This window comes from Ictidomys tridecemlineatus, chromosome 3, assembly GCF_052094955.1.
Source record: "Ictidomys tridecemlineatus isolate mIctTri1 chromosome 3, mIctTri1.hap1, whole genome shotgun sequence".
Lineage (NCBI taxonomy): Eukaryota > Metazoa > Chordata > Mammalia > Rodentia > Sciuridae > Ictidomys > Ictidomys tridecemlineatus.
The window spans coordinates 127,029,578-127,049,969 of NC_135479.1; the positions used below are offsets into that span (position 1 = coordinate 127,029,578).

The 20,392-nt window shown below is 36.1% G+C and overlaps 1 protein-coding gene, 1 long non-coding RNA gene and 2 other non-coding genes across 22 annotated transcripts; 3 read left to right on the forward strand and 1 right to left on the reverse strand.

Annotated features, from left to right (window-relative positions):
- Positions 1-2,166: 2,166 nt before the first annotated feature.
- On the reverse strand, positions 2,167-6,601 carry LOC120884414 (uncharacterized). Its single transcript, XR_005726852.2, has 2 exons — positions 6,322-6,601; positions 2,167-2,596 (listed from the first exon to the last, which is right to left on the reverse strand). It is a non-coding gene; the product is annotated as an uncharacterized LOC120884414 (long non-coding RNA).
- On the forward strand, positions 6,298-20,117 carry LOC144376336 (uncharacterized). 19 transcript variants are annotated; one of them, XM_078043744.1, is made up of 7 exons: positions 6,298-6,774; positions 7,615-7,775; positions 8,914-9,873; positions 15,716-15,831; positions 16,931-16,996; positions 17,804-17,967; positions 18,584-20,117. In XM_078043744.1, exons 1-2 carry the CDS (start codon positions 6,313-6,315, stop codon positions 7,687-7,689), a joined length of 537 nt encoding a protein of 178 aa, XP_077899870.1. In that variant the 5' UTR covers positions 6,298-6,312; the 3' UTR covers positions 7,690-7,775; positions 8,914-9,873; positions 15,716-15,831; positions 16,931-16,996; positions 17,804-17,967; positions 18,584-20,117. The 19 variants fall into 19 exon arrangements, with proteins under 19 accessions (XP_077899870.1, XP_077899873.1, XP_077899874.1 ...); XM_078043747.1 differs by having other exon boundaries at positions 8,914-9,055; positions 9,677-9,873; positions 16,931-17,967; XM_078043748.1 differs by having other exon boundaries at positions 8,914-9,055; positions 9,794-9,873; positions 9,965-15,831; positions 16,931-17,967.
- LOC120884684 (small nucleolar RNA SNORA81) lies at positions 9,088-9,270 on the forward strand. Its single transcript, XR_005727104.1, has one exon. It is a non-coding gene; the product is annotated as a small nucleolar RNA SNORA81 (small nucleolar RNA).
- LOC120884610 (small nucleolar RNA SNORA63) lies at positions 9,597-9,726 on the forward strand. The gene has a single exon (XR_005727032.2). It is a non-coding gene; the product is annotated as a small nucleolar RNA SNORA63 (small nucleolar RNA).
- Positions 20,118-20,392: the final 275 nt, after the last annotated feature.

The window sequence follows — 20,392 nt, forward strand, 5'->3', positions numbered from 1 at the left end:
ATAGTAAACCAAAAGCAATTCCTAGAGGGATAGCATTGATTAGTGCCACCATTAAGGACTCAACAAGTGCAAGGGTGGTGATTTCCACTACATCCTCATTCAGCTCACCTATGCAGCCCACGAAGAAGATAACAGATCTCAGAGAATGACTGTGGATTATCATAACCTTAATCAAGTAGCAATTCCAGTTGCAGCTGCTGTGCCAGATTAGTTTTGTTGCTTGAGAAAATTAACACAGCCTCTGGTAGTTGGTATGTAGCTATTGAACTGTTAAGTGCTTTTTATCTTCACACTTAAAAGAAAAAAGACTACCAAAGCAGTTTTCTTTCACTCAGCAAGGCCAGCAATATACCTTCACTCTCCTACCTTAGTGGTACATTAAATATACAGCCCTATGTCATAATTTAGTTCACAAGGACCTTGAAGGCCTTTCTCTTCCACAAGATATCCTACATTACGTTAATGACATTATGTCATTAGTGAACAAGAAATAGAGCAATTATCCTAGACTTATTGATAAGAAATTTACATGTCAGAGTTCGTGAAATAAATGTGACAAAAATTCAGGGACCTTCCACATTAGTGCATTAGTGAAATTTCTAGGAGTCTCTTAGTATAGAGCACAACCAGGTATCCCTTCTAAAGTAAAGGATAAATTGTTACACCAGAAGGGCTTATAACCAAAAACAAGGTCCAAGACCTAGAGGGCTTCTTTGGATCTGAGTGGCAGAATATTCTTCATTTGGGTATGTTACTCCAGGCCATTTACCAAGTGCCCTGAAAAACTGATAGTTCTGAGGGGGACCTATACCAGGAGAAAGCTCCACAGCTGTATGTGCACATCATCAAATGGGAGTGATATATATGTGATCAGCCTTGAGCTCTGAAGATACAAGTTAGATATATAAAGAAGGGACTCAAACACTCATTGTACCAACTCCTGCTACACTCCCTTCTCTCTGCCAGCCTAAACCTATGGCCTTGTGGAGGCCAACAACCAGTTGACAGGAAGAGCAAACTCAGGTCTGATTTATAGATAAAAGTACTATATTCAGGCATGACTCAAAAGTGAATAGCTGCAATGCCACAGCCCCTACTGCAACATTCTCAAAGGACAATTTAGTCTGTTTTGCATTACTATAATGAAATAGCTGAGACAAACTACTTAAACAAAAGAGGTTTATGTTGGCACATGGTTATGGAGGCCAATGGTCAAGAGAAGGTTCTAGTGATTATGACCTTCTTTGCTGGCAGAGTCTCAAGATGGTTCAGGAAATCACATGACAAAAAAAGGAATGTGTATCTCCTTTGGCTGGTCTCTCTCTCTTAAAAGTCCCAAGTATTCAATCATAGGACCTCCACCCTTGATGACCTTATCTAATCCTAATCACCTCGATAAAGTCCCACTTTTAAACACCATTGTCAGATTAAATAGGGATAAAATTTCAGCACAGGAAGCTTGCAGGATGACTCAGTGGTGAAGGGAAATCCTCTTTGAGGGTGGAACTTTAAGCAGTGCATTTGGTTGTTGACTTTGGATGGAGAACTGGCCTGATGTGAGACTGCATACCAATCTATGAGCTGTGGTCAGTGGTTTAGCTGAATAGTCAGGGATTTGGAATGTACATAATTAAAAATTTAATGACAAGGAAATTTGGGGAAAAGGTCTAGGGATTGATCTTTGTAAATAGGCAAAAAATGTGAAAATATTTGTGTCCGCCATGGATGCTCACCAAAGGATGACCTCAGCAGAGGAATATATTAATAATCAAGTAAATAAGAAAACTTATTTTGTGGATAGCAGTCAGTCTCTTTTCTTAGTCACCCGTCATTACCCATTGCTTCATAAGTAAAGCAGTCATGGTATAAAGGATGAGATTATGCCTGGGCTCAGCAACATGGATTACTGTTTACCCAATTTGCAATTGGCAAAGTGCCCAATTTGCCAGCATCAGAGACCAACATTGATATGCCACCATTCCCTGGAGCAATTAGCCAGCTACCCAGTGGTAGACTGATTGCACCATACTGCTTCCATAGTGTTTTATTGGAATAGACACTCTCAGCATAGATCTGCCTTCCCTGCACACAATGCTTCTGCCAAAATACTATCCAGCAACTTAAAGAAAGTTTTATCTAATGTAAAGGTATTCCACACAGCATTGCTTCTGATGAAGGAATTTACTTCATAGCCAATAATCATGGGATCTACTGGTCTTATAATGTTCGCCAACATCCTGAAGTAACTGGCTTCATAAATGGTTGAATGGCCATTTGAAAACTCAGTTATAGCATCAGCTAGGTGGTAATATCTTGCAAGGTTGGGGCAAGGTGCCCTAGGAGGCTGTATATTCTCTGAATCAGCATCCAATATATAGTGCTACTTTTCTCATAGCCAGGATCCATGGGTCCAGGAATCAAGGGATAGAAATGGAAGTGGTTCTCATTAGTATTGTCCTTAGTGAACCATCAGCAACATTTTTGCTTCCTGTATCTGTGACTGCATACTCTGCTGGCTTAGGAGTTCCAAAAAAAAAGAAATGTTTCTACCAGTAGATTTAAGATTGCCACCTGTCACTTGAAGCTCTACGTGCCTCTGAAACAATAGGAAAATAGAATTTTAGTGCTAACTGGAGAGATTGAACTTGAATATTAAGGGGAAATTGAACTATTACTTCACAATAGAGATAAGCCAGAGATCTCTTACAGTGTCTCTCAGTATTGCCATATTTTGAGATTAAGGTAAATAGAAAACTACAACAACCCAATATAGGCAAGGCTACTCAGAAACTATTTGGTTAACTTCATCAGGTAAAGAACTGTGACCAGGGTTGGGGCTGTAGCTCAGTGGCAGAGCACTTGCCTGGCATGTGTGAGGCACAGGGTTTGATTCTCAGCACCAAATAAAAATAAACAAATGCATTCTGTCCATTTATAACTACAAAAAATGATACTTGTCTATTTAAAAAAAAAAAAAAGAACTGTGACCAGCCAAGGTTCTTGCTAAAGGCAGAAAGAATAAGCAATGGGCAGTAGAAAAAGCTAAGTTTTAAAGATTAGTTACAACCATGTGTCCAATTACAAAAATGAGTACTATCTTATGTATTTCCTCCTTATTTTGTTATGAGTTTGTGTGTGTGAGCATGTAACAAATATCTTGGTTTTCTTCCTTTTCATATCCCCTTCTCATGTATTAACATATGCTGCCTATGTATCATAGTATTTAAGTATTATCATCTTTTAAAAAATATTTATTTTTTAGTTGTAGTTTTATGTATTTATTTTTATGTGGTGCTGAGGATCAAACCTGTGGCCTCCAACGTGCTAGGAACGCTCTACCGCTGAGCCACAATCCCAACCCTTAAGTATTGTCATCTTTACACCACAGTATTTAAGTTATGGGATATTAAGGAGAAAAGTAAACATCACTTAGGGACTTTACATCTTCCTAGGAAAGGTTATTATGTTTTCAATTATACAAAGGAAAGTTGTGTCATGTCAAATGGCATTATGATCTTGTAACTGTAATTACTTGGAGCTTAAATATAGTTTAAAGAGTTGTCTATGGGTACCAGGTTGACAAGGGTGATTATGATGGTTAATTTTGTGTATCAATTTAACTGGGCCACAGGATGTCTAGTTATTTAGTCAAACATTATTTGGGGTGTTTCTGTAACTGTATTTTGGATGAAATTTAGATTTAACGGGCTGAGAATATAGCTTGAAGGTTGAGTGCTTGCCTAGTATGAGTGAGGACCTGGGTCTGACCCCTAGTACCATGCATGCAAAAGAAGGAAAAAGAGAGAGGGAGTGAGGGAGAGATTTAAATAGGTAGATGGAATAAAGCATATTGCCCTACATAATCTAAAACTTATCCAGACCATTGAAGGTCAGAATAGCAAAAAAGACTGGCTCTACTGCCTTATGACCTTCAAGATGAAACATTTACAATTCTTGATTCTACAGCAGCCTGCTGGCATTCAAACTCAAACTGAAACTGGAACATCAGTTCTGCAAATTTTAGACTTGCCAACCTTTATAAATCACATGTGCCAGACATGTGTTTGTGTGTATATTTCTCCTATTTCTCTGGAGAAAACAGGAATAAACTAAGTCATACTAAGTATTTCATGTAAAAGGTGTTGTATTTTAAAATTTCAAATCTCAATTATTCATTGCTGGTATACAGAAAAATTCTGACTTCTTAATATTAACCTTAAATCCTACAACTTTGCTATAATCACATATTAGGGTTTTTGTTATTACTTAGGATTCTCTATACACACAATCATGTTATGTGTGAACAATCATGTTATGTGTAAACAAAGGCAGTTTGGCTACCTACCATCTAGGTTTGTGTAAATATGTTCTATGACATTTGCACAATGATGAAATCACCTAATGCGTTTCTCAGAAAGTGTCTCTGTCATTAAACAACACATGTATATGCATTTCTGCATTGGTTTTTCATTCTTCAGTATATTTTAGATATAACTCCACATTAGTACCTATAGAACAGAAACTCTAGAATTTTATTATTTTTAATAGCTGCATAGTAATCCACTGTATGTTCTGCACTGATGGGCTTCAATCTCTATTATCTTTGCTATTAGAATACTGCAATGAACTCTTTAAACACCAGTCATTTCAACATGTACTTGTAAGATACACTCCTAAAAATAGAGTTTCTGGGCAAAAAATGTTTATTTGCAATTTTAATAGATATTGTGATTGTTCTTTGTAGGCTATTGTCAATTTGTACTTCCATCAGTTAAGTATGATAATGCCCATTTTCCTGCTACCTCACCAATTAGAGTATATTTTATGACTTGTGATATTTTCTAATATGATAGGTGAAAATTATATTCTATTATAGTTTCATTGTAATTTTATTATTTTGAATGAGCTTGAACACTTTTATTATGTATTTGTGTGTTTCCTTTTTGTGAACCATTGGTACTCTTTGTCATTTTGCTAATGGTTGCTGATGTCCTCATTAGTTTACAGGTACTTTTTATGTATTAAAGAAATCAATTCATTGTCTGTGGTATGAATTGCAATTTTTCACTCAGATTGCTCTTTATTTTTTTTACTTGAGATACTTTTGCCACTTTAAAATTTTTTATGTACTTGAGCCATCAATTTTCTTTTATGGCTTCTGGGTATTGCTATGGAATGTTATCAGGATTACTTTAAAAGCCTAAAGCTTAATTTTTTCCCCATTTACTCTTTAACCTATCTGGAATTTACTTTGATGCAAAGTATGTATTGTTAATTGTGATCCAACTTTACTTTTTCCAGATGGCTATCCAGTTGTGCCAACAATATTTGCTTAATTTTTATTGATTTAATAAAAAATATGTTGAACTTTATCAAATGCCTTTATAGCATTTATGAAGATGACATATTTTTCTTTTTAAACTAATTATATCATTTCATTTCTGAAAATGACATGTTATTTTTTTCATGTTATAATAATTTTTAATTGTTTTCCTTAATACTGATATTCATGAATAAAAATTTCAATGGTCAATGTATATATGCTTGATGCATGTTTAGTGAGATTTGGTATTAGTGTTATTCTTACTTCATAAATAAAATTTGGAAAGTTTCTTCTTTTTCTGTGCCCAAGACAGAATCAACAGAAACAGACTTTATCTGTTTCTAAAAGTTGCATAGTAAACTTCTCCTGTGAAATAATTTGGTACTGATACCTTTGTGGATTTAGGTGTGGGAAAAGGCAGTTCTCTTACATATCAATTTCTTCTATGATTATTGGTCTACTTAGAATTTCTACCTCTGGAATATTTTGGCAAATTGTATTTTCTTGGCATTTTATCTATTTCACTTAGGTTTTCAAATTATTACACAGAGTTGAGTCAAATCTCTCATAAAATCTTTTAACTTTTTCTTTATCTATAGTTATCCCTCTCCCACCCTCTCATTGTTTTGCATTTTAATTGTACTCACTTCTCTTTGTTAGGTCAACCAACCACCCTACTGTAGCCTTTCCCCCCCCCCCCCACAAAATCTTTTACTTAGTAGTGTCCTGTTTCTATTTTCTAATTTCTTCGTTTATCCTTACAAATTCTTTCCTTCTGCTTTCTTTGATAATTTCTTCTCAATTTTTGAATTGGACATTTAATTCACTTATATTTTGTATTTTCTTTTTGAGCACTACCTTAAGTACATTCCACAGATATTATTATACAGCATTTTATCTTTTCTTCGTTTTTAAAATATTCAGTAATTTCGATTTTGAGGCAGTTAAGAGGAGGATTTTTTTCATTGCACGTTTTTTACTATTTGAAAATGCTTTACCATTTCCAATGGTTCTCACTCCCAGCCCTTTATCCAACGATAGGCCGGGTCCCGGTTCTTTGCCTCAGGTGCTCTAAAGAACGAAGATCCCGACTCCGGGCAGACGCCCCGCGGAGAAGGCGCAGGCCCTCTAGAGACTCGGAAGCAGGGACCTCTCCCCGCCTGCGCCAGAGGATCTACCTTCGTCCGGGCTTTAGCGGTGACACCCCCTCCCGAATGCCTCGCTACGATTGGTCTGTTTTTCGGACCTGGACGGTGGCCAGAGGAGAACAAGAAGCTCGCGTTCAGCATCAGCGAACGAAGCCATGCAGTGGGCAACTTCGGAGGCTCAGCTTCGCATCTGTAAGCATCAGGCCTCCGGCGGCATGGCGGCGGCCTCACCATGTCGCAGTTGCAGGTGGCAACGTAGAGGAACCGGTTGCGGCGTCTCCCGAGCCTGCTGCCGCTGCCTGGGTAAGAATAGGTGGAGGGGACGTGGATCAGCGCGCGAGCGCGGCGGGGCGGTGACAGGTGCCGAGGGACCCGGGCTCTAAGAAGGGAAGGACAAGAGGACAGAATCTGCTTCTCAGGGAATCCGCTTTTAGCTCCACTGCCAGGAGGGACCACACCCAGCCCCCTCTTCTCCTCCCCACATAACAGGAGCTACAGAATGCTTTTCCGTTTCCTATATTTATATTGCAAGAGGAATCTCCCCCCACTAATTCATCCATTATTTATTTGATATCTGTGAACTCATAGGTTAATTAATATTCCATGGATTATAATCCGTCAGTATTTATTTGTGGCTCAACTGGCCCAGTTTCTGGCCAATGGAGTCTCTTCAAGCTGGTTCCTTTAACTCTTTTCACATATCCCCTTCATTCCCTATTTTCTAGAATAAGGTGTTCCAAGCTCAATTTGTTCTTTCTCCTTCTGTCCAGAGAAGTAGCCATTTCTCCAAAGAGCCTCAATTCCTTTTTTATACTGTGTATGCACATTTATATACACACACACACACACACACACACACACATACATAAACACACAATATGTGATACATAATATGTATTATATACATAACATACTATTATATTACACATAGTAATATATCAATACATAATAAATATAAATAATACATTATTGTTACACCTATATTAACATATACATGATATATATTATATATCATACACATATATTCAGAGTATATACATATATCAAACCAAATATAATAGTTCATATTTATCCATGGGCTTTGAAGTCAGTTGTTGGAGTCTGTATTTCTATAACATAATAATTTAGAATATTCTCTTTTAGATCCAAAAGCTAATTCTGGCACTTGAAGATGATATGGGAGCGACTTATGTCTGCATTGTGAAATTGGTGTTCTAAATGAATTACAAAAATGCAGGATGAGGCAGTACATAGTACTCTTGGCATATAGGAGAATTTCAATGTGTTAAATAGAAGACATCTTTGTAAGTATTGCTGTAGTTTTCCTATAGCGTTTTTTTTTAAACCAATGATATTTAGGTTATATAATTATTTGGGGAATATAATTAAACTAATAAAGCCAGTTGCTGTACACTTTGATACAGAGACTTATAAAAATAGATTTTATTTTTTTAGAACAGTTTTAGGTTTACAGAAAAACAGAGAAGATAGTATAGAGTGTTCACATATACCTCATACCCTGTTTCCCTCTTATAAGTGTCTTATGTTAGTATGGTAATTTTATGGTACAATTTTAGGGTGGTTAACAGTTAGTGAACCTATACTCACACACATTTTTTTGAACTATAGTCCAAAATTCATTCAGAGTTCCTTAGTTTTTTCCTAATGTACTTTTCCTGTTCCAAATGCCATCCAAGATACCACATTATATTTAGTTGGCATATCTCCTTAGACTCCTCTTGGCTGTGAAGGTTTCTTAGTATTCCCTTGTTTTTGGTGACCTTGACAGTTATGAGAGTATGGTCAATTATTTAAATAGAATGCCCCTCTATTAGAATTTGTCTGATTTTTAAAAAGAGAATTACACAGGATTTGGGGTTTTAGGAAAGAAGACCACAGGTATAAACTGTCATTCTTGTCATTCTATATCAAGAATCATAAGTATTGATATTGATGTCAGTTACTTGGCTGAGGTAGTATTTGTCATCTTTCTCCAATGGAAAGTTACCCTCCTCCTTCCCTCCCTCCATACTGTACTATTTGGAAGGAAGTCACTATGCACAGCTCCCGCTTAACTAAAAAAAATTTTGAACTATCCAAAATGGATCAAGTAATTTATTTTGAATGAAGTAGATTAAAATGTTGGGCTGAGATTAAGGATCAAATTCATGAGACTTACTACAAATTGTGTACAAGTATTCAGGTGTACATGAGACTTTTCTCTGGCTGGCAGGTTGGGTATGTGGCACTATAGCTGCAAAGTGCTATATTGTCCTTTCCTCCTGCTGAGAGCAATTGCTTCCCACAATCTCTGTCTTACTCAATTCTGTAGTAAGACAGGGACGCTTGGTCTCAAACATGTTTTATGTAGTAATTTTAAGAAAACTGATTTATTTGCTTAATTGATTTGTCAGTATAATTAATGCTTATCTCTTTTTTAAGGTTGTGTTGCTTTCTGCTGCCATGCTAATCAATATGTTGGAAGTTATCAAGAAGTTCATGAGACAGCCAGTTTCAAATTCTGAAGAAAAACGAAGAGGCAACCCTTGGACATGTCAGTGTTTTACAGAAATTTTGGAATAGGGTAATATTTTTGTCATTCGTACACATAAATGTACCTTCTCTAAGGTTTGTACTAAAATTTCAGAAACTAGTATCATGTCTTGGTATTTGAAATAAAGCGAGCAGAGTAAGCACAAGAATCAAAAAATAGCTGAACAGCTGTAACAGAAGAAAAACTGAGATAGACCTCTTCTAAGACACCCAAATTCCCACCTTCTAAGAGTTGGTATAATAATATCTATACTTAGGCATGATTAATAGAATGAGTGGTCTCTTCCAGTGGTAGGGGTGAAAGTTAGAAATCAGATAGCCCTTCATTCCCACTTTGATAGAAATTAACATTTCCTCTCTGAAAAAACATAAGAAAAGTAATTATATTTGCTTTGTGACAAATGAGAGACTAACAATCAGGCCATTCTTTGTAGAACACAGGAAAAGGATATACTGGCTTCTAGAAAATGCATTTTGGGGATTTCAGTTTTTGATCTGATAAGAGCTGTTCTTCCCTAGTATTATTACTAATTAAGATGCTGTTGATATCTAGTTATTTCCATAGAAAACTGAAGCAGGATCTAGTTACAATGTAGCCATGAAGTGCTTCATTGTGTTTTCCCCTGCTCAAAATAAAACTGTTACCTTCCAGGCCCTGCCTGCCTTGGTGCCCTAGCAGCAGGGATGCTTGGTCGCATACATGCCTACCAATATGAACACTGACTTGGCAAGTGACTCTGAAGAATCAGGATTTGTTAATGTTTTGTAGGTGGTAACAGAAGGAAAAAGATGCTATCAGGAGACAATTCAAATAAGGGAAAAACTATTTTGATTGCTCCTGACTTGCTGGTAAGTATTTTAATTTCTTATTTAATTACATTATTTAATCTATCAAAGGTTTGTTTGAGAGGAAGATTTATAGTAACCCTGTCATTTGAAGCTGTGGAGGAGTAAAGATCATATACAACTGGCTGGAGTGGCACATGTCTGTAATCCTAGCCCCCTGGGAGGCTGAAACTGGAAGATCTTAAGTTCAAGACTGGCCTCATCAACTTAGAAAGGCCCTAAGGAACTTAGCGAGGACCTGTCTCAAAAAGTTAAAAGGGGATGTAGCTCAGTGGTCAATTGCCTCTAGATTAAATCCCAGTACCAAAAAAAACAAAACAAAACTAAATTAAACTATACTGTACCATTTCACGTAATTCAGTACTATTTTATGCCATACAAGAGCATGTTGTAGTTGCTTTTTGAATACATACTGTCATATGGCAGATTTTTTATTTTTATGTACAAATTCAATCTATGGTTATAAACTGTGATCACTACTTGTGAAAATTATATTCTCAGTTAAAAATCTATTATGTGCTTTGAATTCCTTGCTCTTATTTTGATGAAGTAAATTAACATTTTGGTTTTCAAGGTGATTTTTGTCAGCCAGATAACCTTGAAAATCAGGCAAATAAATCAGGAAAATAATCTTATCACCTTATAACAAGATAAGATTTATTTAAATTATACTTGGCAGGATTCTGGTTGGTGAGCATATAGTGGGAAAGCAAATGTGAAATGTAGCCCAGATTTTTGGACTCTATAATGTTGATTTGGAGAGGTAAAAAAATTAAAGATGCTGTTAGATCTGATTGTCTTTAGCTTACAGTAAGTCTTTTATTTTGTTTTTAAGTTACATTGCTCCTATTTTGTGTTTTCTTAACAATTCCTATATATTTGGATCTTAGCATTTTCTGATAGCAGTTCTCTTGACTTTGTCTTAGTTCTAGTGGCTTTATCACCAAATAAATTAAATTGTACCTTGCTACTAATGTAAAAATGACTTAAAAAAATACAGTTGATAATAGTAAGTGACAAGGTGGTAGTCAGACAATGTCATTGCCCTGATTTAGATTCACATGTGAAACAGAATGCTGTTTGAATAAAGAATGGTCAGTATTTGATTTGTTTTTCTCTTGATTTGGTTATTTTATATTTTAACTTGCTCCAACAAGGACATTTTTCAATCATTGTGCTGTTTTGATAGAGAGCTGTGGTGGCAAACATATTTCAATCATTTATGTTACAGTGTATATGGTGATCTGAGCAGAGAGCAGTCATAAATATGGGTCAGACTAATAAATCTTTAGAGGTTTTCCTTATTGGAAAAAGTTTCAAGTCCTGTTCCAAAGATATCCAACATAATGTTCTATGATGATGGAATGATCTTTATCTGCACTATCCAATACAGTAGTGACAGATTACATGTGGATATTGAAATATGGATAATGCAATGGAGGAACAGAATTTTCTATTTTATTTAATTTTAATTAATTTAAATTTGAATCTCCATAAGTGGTTATTGACTGATATATTGGACAACATAGTCCTAAACAATAGTTAACATTCCAGAGTTAACAGTTGCAAAAGTATGTCCAAATGGATTATATAACTGTTCCTTTTGTTTTGTCCCTGACCTTGACATCTGTCCCAGGGTGACATCCACACTTGATTTTAGTATGGGCTTTAATTTTAAAACTGCAAACCCAATACTGTTATATGCTTTAAAAATAGTAATGCTCAAGATACCTGATAAAAATCTCATTTTTCAGTCAAATGAGTCTTGAATGCTTTCATACTAACTATAAAAATCTTTTCTTATTCTCTAGATTTTTTGGGGGTGGTGGTGGTGTTGTAGCACCAGGGTTTGAACTCAGGGGGCACTTGACCACTGAGCCACATCCCCAGCCCTAATTTGTATTTTATTTAGAGATAGGGTCTCACTGAGTTGTTTAGGGCCTCGATAAATTGCTAAGACTGGCTTTGAACTCTTAATCCTCCTGTCTCAGCCTCCTGAGCCACTGGGATTACAGGTGTGCACACTGCACCAGGCTTCTCTAGATATTTTTATCAGTGTCTGGTGCGCCAATTAAAATCACCCCTTATACAATTTTGGCAAATAAGCAGCCATTGATGGTTAACAAGTAGCTCATGTTGTTCTGTAGTTCATGTAGTACTTGATAAAATTCTGATTAATAGTTTCTTTTGTTCAGATTTGGCAGTGGGAATCAATTTGAGAAGAAAGCTGTAACCATAAAATTAAAGACAAGAGAATTCTTTGTGACACTGAGGTTTTCTACAATATTATAGTGTAGAAAATGCCAATAACCATAGCTGATCTTATTTCATTTCTGGGATGAGATAGTTTTAAATTAAATGCTCATTGTCGCTAAACAGTTGATCACAACATGAGTTGTACTTCTTTCTTTGGGAATATTTGAATTTTGTTTTAATGCTGATAGTGGATCAGAAATAGAGATTTTGATACCAAAGCAACTATCACTATGATTTCATGTGAGGAAATTCACTGGTTTTATCATTTATTAAGACTATCATGGTTGGGTATAAGAGATGAGATCTGCCTTAGCAGGTAGCTTAGTGGTAGAGCACTTCCCTAGCACACATGAGTCCCTGGATTTGATTCCTAGCACCAAAAAAACAAAACAAAACAAAACAAAAATCCAAAAATGGGGCCTATAAAAATCTTGCTTAGAAATTTATTTACTGGTTTTATTGGATGTTTTCTATTACTTAGTAATACACTTATAGTATAAAAGATATGTGCTGTGTAAAATCAGCCAATTATGTAATACTAGTGTGTTTGTTTGCCTTTACTGTGTTAGTCATTAGGCTGAGTAGAACAAACTTTAAAATGATTTTTAAGGAAAAAAATTGAATTCATTTTGTATGGTATGTTGTCTTTAATGTAGAAAAGCAAGTATTAAGTGTGAATAAAAGCCTTTTGTTACATTCCAGCAACAATCATATTAACTTTAGTTAAATCCCAGAAAAATTGTCATACTGTATGTTAAACATTCAGTAAATTACATAAAATATATTTTTCTCATTCCTGAAAGAATTATAGTTTTCCCCATAACTCCATATTTTCAAATGAAGATGAAACAGAGTTCCATAGTAAATATTTTATTCCAGTTACAAAATTTCATACTGATGGGACATTTCATTAAAAAGTTCAATAGTTTTAAGTTACCTGCTGCCTGGCAGTAGCATAGAGACTGATCAATGCAGATGTTCATAAGCATCTGCCAGTCCTTATCTCCTTCTTAAAAGAAAAAGGAAGCATTTACATATATATTTCTCCCTCATCTTGTTAGCAACATTTCTTGTACATGGAAGATAGCTACTAACAGCAAGGTTTTCTGTGTTAATCAGTTGAAGTTATTTTTCCATAACAAAACATGGAGTACTATAGTTGTCCTATAACAGAAACAGTGGCATTGAATGTGATTTTTAAAAATTTTAATACACTATATTTAGAATATTTTAGGCTTAGAAAAAGATTGAGCAGAAAGTACAAAGATTTCCCCTAAACTCCCTTGTTGGGAGCTTCCACATAGGAGCTGAGCGCCCCCTACCTTTAAATGACGGAAATGTGGAGACTGGATTCCCTGACTGGGAAGCAGGTGGATCCCGATTTCTGCTCAGCAGAGGAACCCCGCTTTGGGAGTGGGCGTTACCCAGTGGAGGTAGACTGGCCCTTGTAACGTTACCCCTCTGCCTTATATGAATATAATGTTTTTTGAACAGCCTCCCCCAATAAAACCCGGGTTCAAGGTGTGCTCCCTCTCTTTCTTGCCTGCCTTGCTTCCTTTGTGGGAGCTGGGTCAGAGTGGCATAACAGAACCCAAAGAGAAAGGTATTTCTCTGTGAGTCATTATTTTGTACCAGCCCAGTTCTCCTGGAGTGACCCTGACTAATTTAGTCTTGTGTCGCAACGCTCCCTGTTCTCACACATGCATTGCAGCCCTCACAATCTCCTTGCACCAGAGTGGTATATTTGTTGCAGTCAGTGAATCTACATTGATACATCTTTATCACCTAAACTCATTGTTCATATTAGGGAATATTCTTGATGTTGAAACCCTGGGGCTTTAGATAAATTTATAATGACATTTATCTTCCATTATGGTACCATGCAGAATATTTTCACTGCCTTAAAAATTATCTTACTCTATTCATCCCTCTCGTTTCCCCAAGTCCCTGGCAGCCACTGAACTTTTATTATCTTCATTGATATATAGTTGGAAATATATAGTATGTAGTCTTTTCACATACTATATATTATCTTAGCAATATGCTAAGCTTAGCATATTCATTGAAACATAGCAATATGCATTTAAACTTCCAATATGCTTCTTAGCAATATGCTAAGCTTAGCATATTTATTGAAACATAGCAATATGCATTTAAACTCCCTTCATGTCATTTCATGATCTGATAGCTAATTTCTTTTTCATACTAAATAATATTTCATTGTCTGGATATTTCAGGGTTATCCATTCACCTACTGAAGAACATTTTGGTTGCTTTCAAGGGTTGGCAATCATGAATAAAACTTATACAAACATGTACAGATGCTTATCTAGATATAGGTTTTCAATATCTTTGGATACGTAATAAGGAAAGTAAGTGATTGTTGAATCATATGGAAAGAGTATGTTTGGTATTTTAACAAACTACCAAACTGTCTTCCAAAGTAGCTGTACCATTTTGCATTCTCCACTAACATGAGAATTCCTACCACTCCACATTTTCTCCAGCATTTGATATTGTCAGTGTTCTATGATCCTTATATTTTCCTACTCACAATTACTTATCAACCTGTCTCTTGACCACAGTTTAAAATTTATCAAAATAACTGCTCTGATATGAGTGAATTTCCACCAGTTGTTTCCATCAGTATCACCTGGAAAATAATATGTTTATGAATTTATGATGAGAGCAACCCCCTGTCCTTTCTTGGTGTTGACATCTACCTTTCTTCATCGTGGAACGATTGTTATGAAAAGACAGATGCTAGAATCCTTGGGAGTAAAATATTAATTAAAAGCCATAAACCATCTTCAGTAAGTCAAGATGCCTTGATGGCCCTGTGTTTTAGCCTATTTTGCCTTCTATAACAGAAAAATATATACTGGGTGGCTTATAAAGAGCCAAAACTTATTTATCACAGTTCTGAAGGCTAGGAAATCCAAGATCAAAGGACTGGCAGATTTGGTATCTAGTGAGGGCCCACTTCCTGATTCATAGATAGCCCTTTTCCTGCTATGTCCTTACATGGTGGATAAAGAACAAGGGAGCTTTCCATGGTCGCTCTTATTGGGATACTAGTCCCATTAATAATTGTGGAACCCTCATAACTTAGTCAACTACAAAAGATCCTACCTCTTAAAACCTGACATGGAAGGTTAGTTTTTCAAATCTAGAGTGACACAATATCTAACTTGTATCATTTCACCCATGACTGGCAGCTATCAAGAATACAAACAACAATAGTGTTGGTGAGGATGTGGGGAAAAACGCACACTCATACATTGCTGGTGGGACTGCAAATTGGTGCAGCCAATTTGGAAGGCAGTATAAAGATTCCTTGGAAAACTTGGAATGGAACCAACATTGGACCCAGCTATCTCACTCCTTGGCTTATACCCAAAGGACTTAAAAACAGCATACTATAGAGACACAGCCATATCAATGTTTATAGCAGCACAATTCACAATAGCTAAATTGTGGAACCAACCTAGATGCCCTTCAGTAGATGAATGGATAGGGAAACTTTGGTATATATACATAATGGAACATTACTCAGTATTAAAAGATAATAAAACCGTGGCATTTGCAGGTAAATGGATGGAGTTGAAGAATATAATGCTAAGTGAAGCAAGCCAATCCCAGAAAACCAAAGGCCAAATGTTTTCTTTGATATAAGGATGCTGACTCATAATGGCAATGGTGGAGGTAGGGGTGGGGGGTGGGGAGGGGGGAGCATGGGAGGAATGGGGGAACTTTAGATAGTGCAAAGGGGAGGGAGGGGAAGGGAGGGAGCAAGGGGGTAAGAATGATGGTGGAATGAGTTAGACATCATTACCCTAAGTACATGTATGAAGACATGAATGGTGTGAAAATACTTTGTGTACAATCAGTGACTTGAAAAGTTGTGCTCTATATGTGTAATATGAAATGAATCGCATTTTGCCATGGTATATAATAAATTAGAATAAATAAATAATTTAATAAAAAATAATTAAAAGGATAAAAAAATACATTCATTACATTCTAATAGTCCCCCAAGTCTTTACTCATTCTAACATCACTTCTAAATTCTAAAAAGTCTCATCTGAATATCTAAATTCAGTATGGGTGAGAATCAAGATGCAACTCATCCTGAGGAAAATGGCTTTCCAGTCATGAACCTCAGAAACTAAACAAGTTCTGTGCTTCCAAAGCACAATGGTAGGACAAGCATAGGATGATCATTTCCATTCTTCAAAGGGAAAGGGGTAACAGATCTCAAGTATATCCAAAATTAAGGGCAAACTCCATGAGATGAGATCTTAAGCCTCAAGGATAGTCCTCTTTGGCTAGATGCTCTGTATTCAGGCCCAGCCCACCAGGAAGGAGACCTTGCCTTCCAGTCATGCTGTGGTGGTAGTCTAGCCCCCAGATTTCCATCAATCAGGGATTGTGCCCCATAGCTCTTAGTTTCCCTTAATTCTTAGCTTCTGCCAAATCTCTGTCTCTTTAAGGCTTACAGAGCTTGCAGAACTTGCAAGACTTATAAGGCTTGCAGAGGGCCAGTTTGAGACCAGAGGAAAAAAATGTTGTTACTTTTATATTCAAGCTGCTGTGGGACCTAAATGGCTAGCTATCTTATCTGCTTTTATACTCCAGGACTCTGCTTTCTTAACAAGTTCCTCCCTAAACACTATAGCACAGGAAGGAAAAATGGAATGATCTCATATATACAATCCTTCTTTACCTTGAGAATCTTTTTTTTTAATATTAAAGTTCTTTTTTTTAGAGAGAGAGAGAGAATTTTTTAATATTTATTTTTTAGTTTTTGGCAGACACAACATCTTTGTATGTGGTGCTGAGGATCGAACCTGGGCTGCATGCATGCCAGGTGAGCGCGCTACCGCTTGAGCCACATCCCCAGCCCAAACCTTGAGAATCTTTACCTGAGGATTTCAGCACTCTCAAATTCTTTAGATATCTAAAGAATCTGAGCCAAAAAGTCTACCCTAATCTTATAAAGATTTTTTTTTTTTTTTGATATGAGGATGCTGACTCATAATGGCCAAGACCAAATCCAGTATGGCTACTTAAAATGCTCCTTTACTAGAGTAATTAAAGCCATGTCATGTTTTGGGGGACTCCTGTTTTCTTTGTGTTTTTTTTTCTATATTTTTGAGCTCATGGTTATGGTAAATTCACATTTGAGCCTGCATGCTTTGGATCCAGTTTCCATGCTAGGGCTGTAGCTCTGTTTCTCTTGCCTAGCATGCATGAGGTCCTGGATAAGGCTCTGGGTTTGACCTTGAGCTCTGGGGGAGAAAAAAAAAATTGTCATCTCAGTGGGATTTTGAAAACAAACTGAGGTACATATGTTCATCTTTCTAATTTTGTTCTTATAGAAAACTGATACAGAGTAAGGAACTATCCTCCCCTGGTCCCAGGCTGGGAAAAGTTTTAATAAGTTGTTAGCAAGATAAAATTAGAATATTGATTTCTATTAGTCTAGTATTTCTTTCACTCCACCTGTAGTGGCCGATGCCTAAAACCTTCAGTAATATTAGAGCTTACTAAATTGAGGTTAAATCATGTTTGCTTTTAATTACCATTCATTCCTATCTCCCATCTCTTATCATTGTGTTTCTGAAGTTCATTTGTGTATGCTTATATTGGTTCTTGTTCTCTATATTCATTTGAGAGCCAGAATAAGTGTGAGAACACCTGGTGGAATCATTCTCCTGCATGAGTCCACTCAGAGAGTCTTGGATTGACTAAGAAAGAGGAGCCTGGTGTCTCTCTCTTGAGATACTGATATTATGTATTGATGGAGTATCTACCTGTGGATGACTCTACAGAGCAAAGGTACCTGCCCTTTTAAAATTTTGCTGTATGAAACAAGTTGTTTTGCTATGGGCAAGTTATAAATAAATTGATATGGGGGCTGAGGATGTAGCTCAGTGATGCATCACTTACCTGGCCTATGTGAGACCCTGGGTTCAATCCCTGATATGTCAGAAAAACAAATTAAAAAGTATGTGGAATTGGTCTTAAGTGGTATTTGGTTCCCTTTCCCTTTTCTGTTCTTCATTTTATAAATGAGAACACAAATTTGAATGACTTTCTTAATGTCACTTAGTTAATGAGAAGCAGAGCTGACACTTAGAAATTCTCTTCTGACTCCATACCCTGTGCACTCCTTCAGAAAATGACTCCATCCTGAGAAATTATTTTTGAAACTTATTTCTAACAAAGGCAGATGTATGACAAATGGGATCTTAATAGAGTGCTCATGTCTTCTCTCTTCTCCAGTTTTCACTGTAATTAAAAGCTTGCTCGGTAGGATTTCATTATTCAGTTGTCTTAAATTGAAGTATATATGCTCTTTTTTCAAAATTTTTTGTCTTAATTTCTGTGAATGCCATCATGACCTTATTTTGAGATTGATACGTAACATTTCTTTACATTTCCTTCTTTGTAGCTATATCCAGATCTCATTATGCATCAGAAAAATGAAAAAAAAAGAGGAAAATTCTATGGAGGAAAAGGAACCCGCTTAGATTTTTCTGAGAAATGGAATACTGGGTTTGGAGGCTTTAAGAAGTTTTACTTAATCAATACTTATGCATTCATAAGAGGGGAATCACCTGGTTTCCCTCCTAAGTGGGAGTGTACAGAGCTGATTCATGACATGCCCTTATCAGAACTTCATTCTAGTAAAACATTCACTTCAGAAACTGCAAAAGAAATTATGACTCTGAATCAAGGAAAATTGGAAAAGCACTGTCAGTGATGACAGAGTAAAGCCATCAGTGACTGGAGCAGAAAAATCTGTGAGTAGTGTAGATGGGCCTGTGTCTGAAGAGAGTGTTCACAATGAGAACTCCTACCAGATGGAGGATAGATCTTTCAAGCAGAACACTCTTAGTTCTAAGTTACTGGACCACTCTCACTGTAAAAGTCCACTGGAAGCTCCCCTGGTGATCAGTGAACACAAACTAGAAAATCAAGGAGGTTGGAAGAATAATCCAAAAGCATCTCCAGTGGACGATGAACAGCTTTCACTCTGCCTTTTGGTAAACACTCTTCCTTTATTCTCCCCCAACCTCTGGCCTCACTAGCTGTTCATTAGCTTTTCTTAGAAGAATCCTCTTTTCCCCTCGAATATGTGGTTTTCCCTTCAACCACTTGGATATTTTCTTAAGACCGTTTATATTGCTGTATTATGTAGAGCTCCACAAATTATTTTATCAATTTTGATTGCTTGATGGACATTTAACATTTATTTATAATTGTTTTTTCTATAAATGAAATTCTTGATACTTACCCATTTCTTTCTGTAAGTTAAATTCCTGGTATTAGAATTGCTGGGAAAAGAATATTCACACTTAAATTTTTAAGAGAATTGTTAAATTACATTCCAAGAAGTTTTATCAATATTATAGACCATATGAGAGTTTTAATTTGTCATTTTAAAGTTTGGACATCTTTTTATGTGTTGAACATATTTTTATTTGTGCATGGTTTTTCTGTGTCTGTTTTTCTATTAGAATGTTCCTATTTTATTTATTTAATACATAAGAAGGTCCTATGTACCAGCCACTATGCTGGTTCTTAAGAGTGTAGCAACAAACAGGATACACTGATTTTATTCTCCAACCCCGACCGCTACTGGGGATTGAACCTAGAGGTGCTCAAATATATCCCCAACCGTTTTCATTTTTATTTTGAAAACAGAGTCTTATTCAGTTGCCAAAGCTGGCCTCAAACTTGCAATCCCCTTGTGTCAGCCTCCCGAGTAGTTGGGAGCACCACTACATCCAGCTGGATATACTGATTTTTCCCTTCATGAACTACAGCATTATTTTAGTTGTAAAGATGTTAAATTAATTACTAGCGACAAATATCATGAGAACTGCCTCCAAAGATTAAAAGTCTTCAATACCCCAAATTATTTGTGTTTTTTGCTTTACAGAAAATTTATTTCTTATTTAGTAAAGTATATTTGTCTTTGACTTTGTGGCTTCTGGTTTTTACATCTTATTTTTAACAAGTCTTCTTTTGTCAAAATTTACATCAGGAAGTAAATTGTCTCAAACATTTTTAGGAGACAATATGGCAGTTAGCAGTCTTTGATCCATTCCCTTACTTGAAATTTATCCTAGATATAAAAGAGTACTAATATGCTTATATAAGGGTATTAATACCCTTATATGAACTTATATTAAAAAACTGAAAACAACCCAAACAGGTTTCTATTGAAACATATATAAATTTAGATCATGCTAAG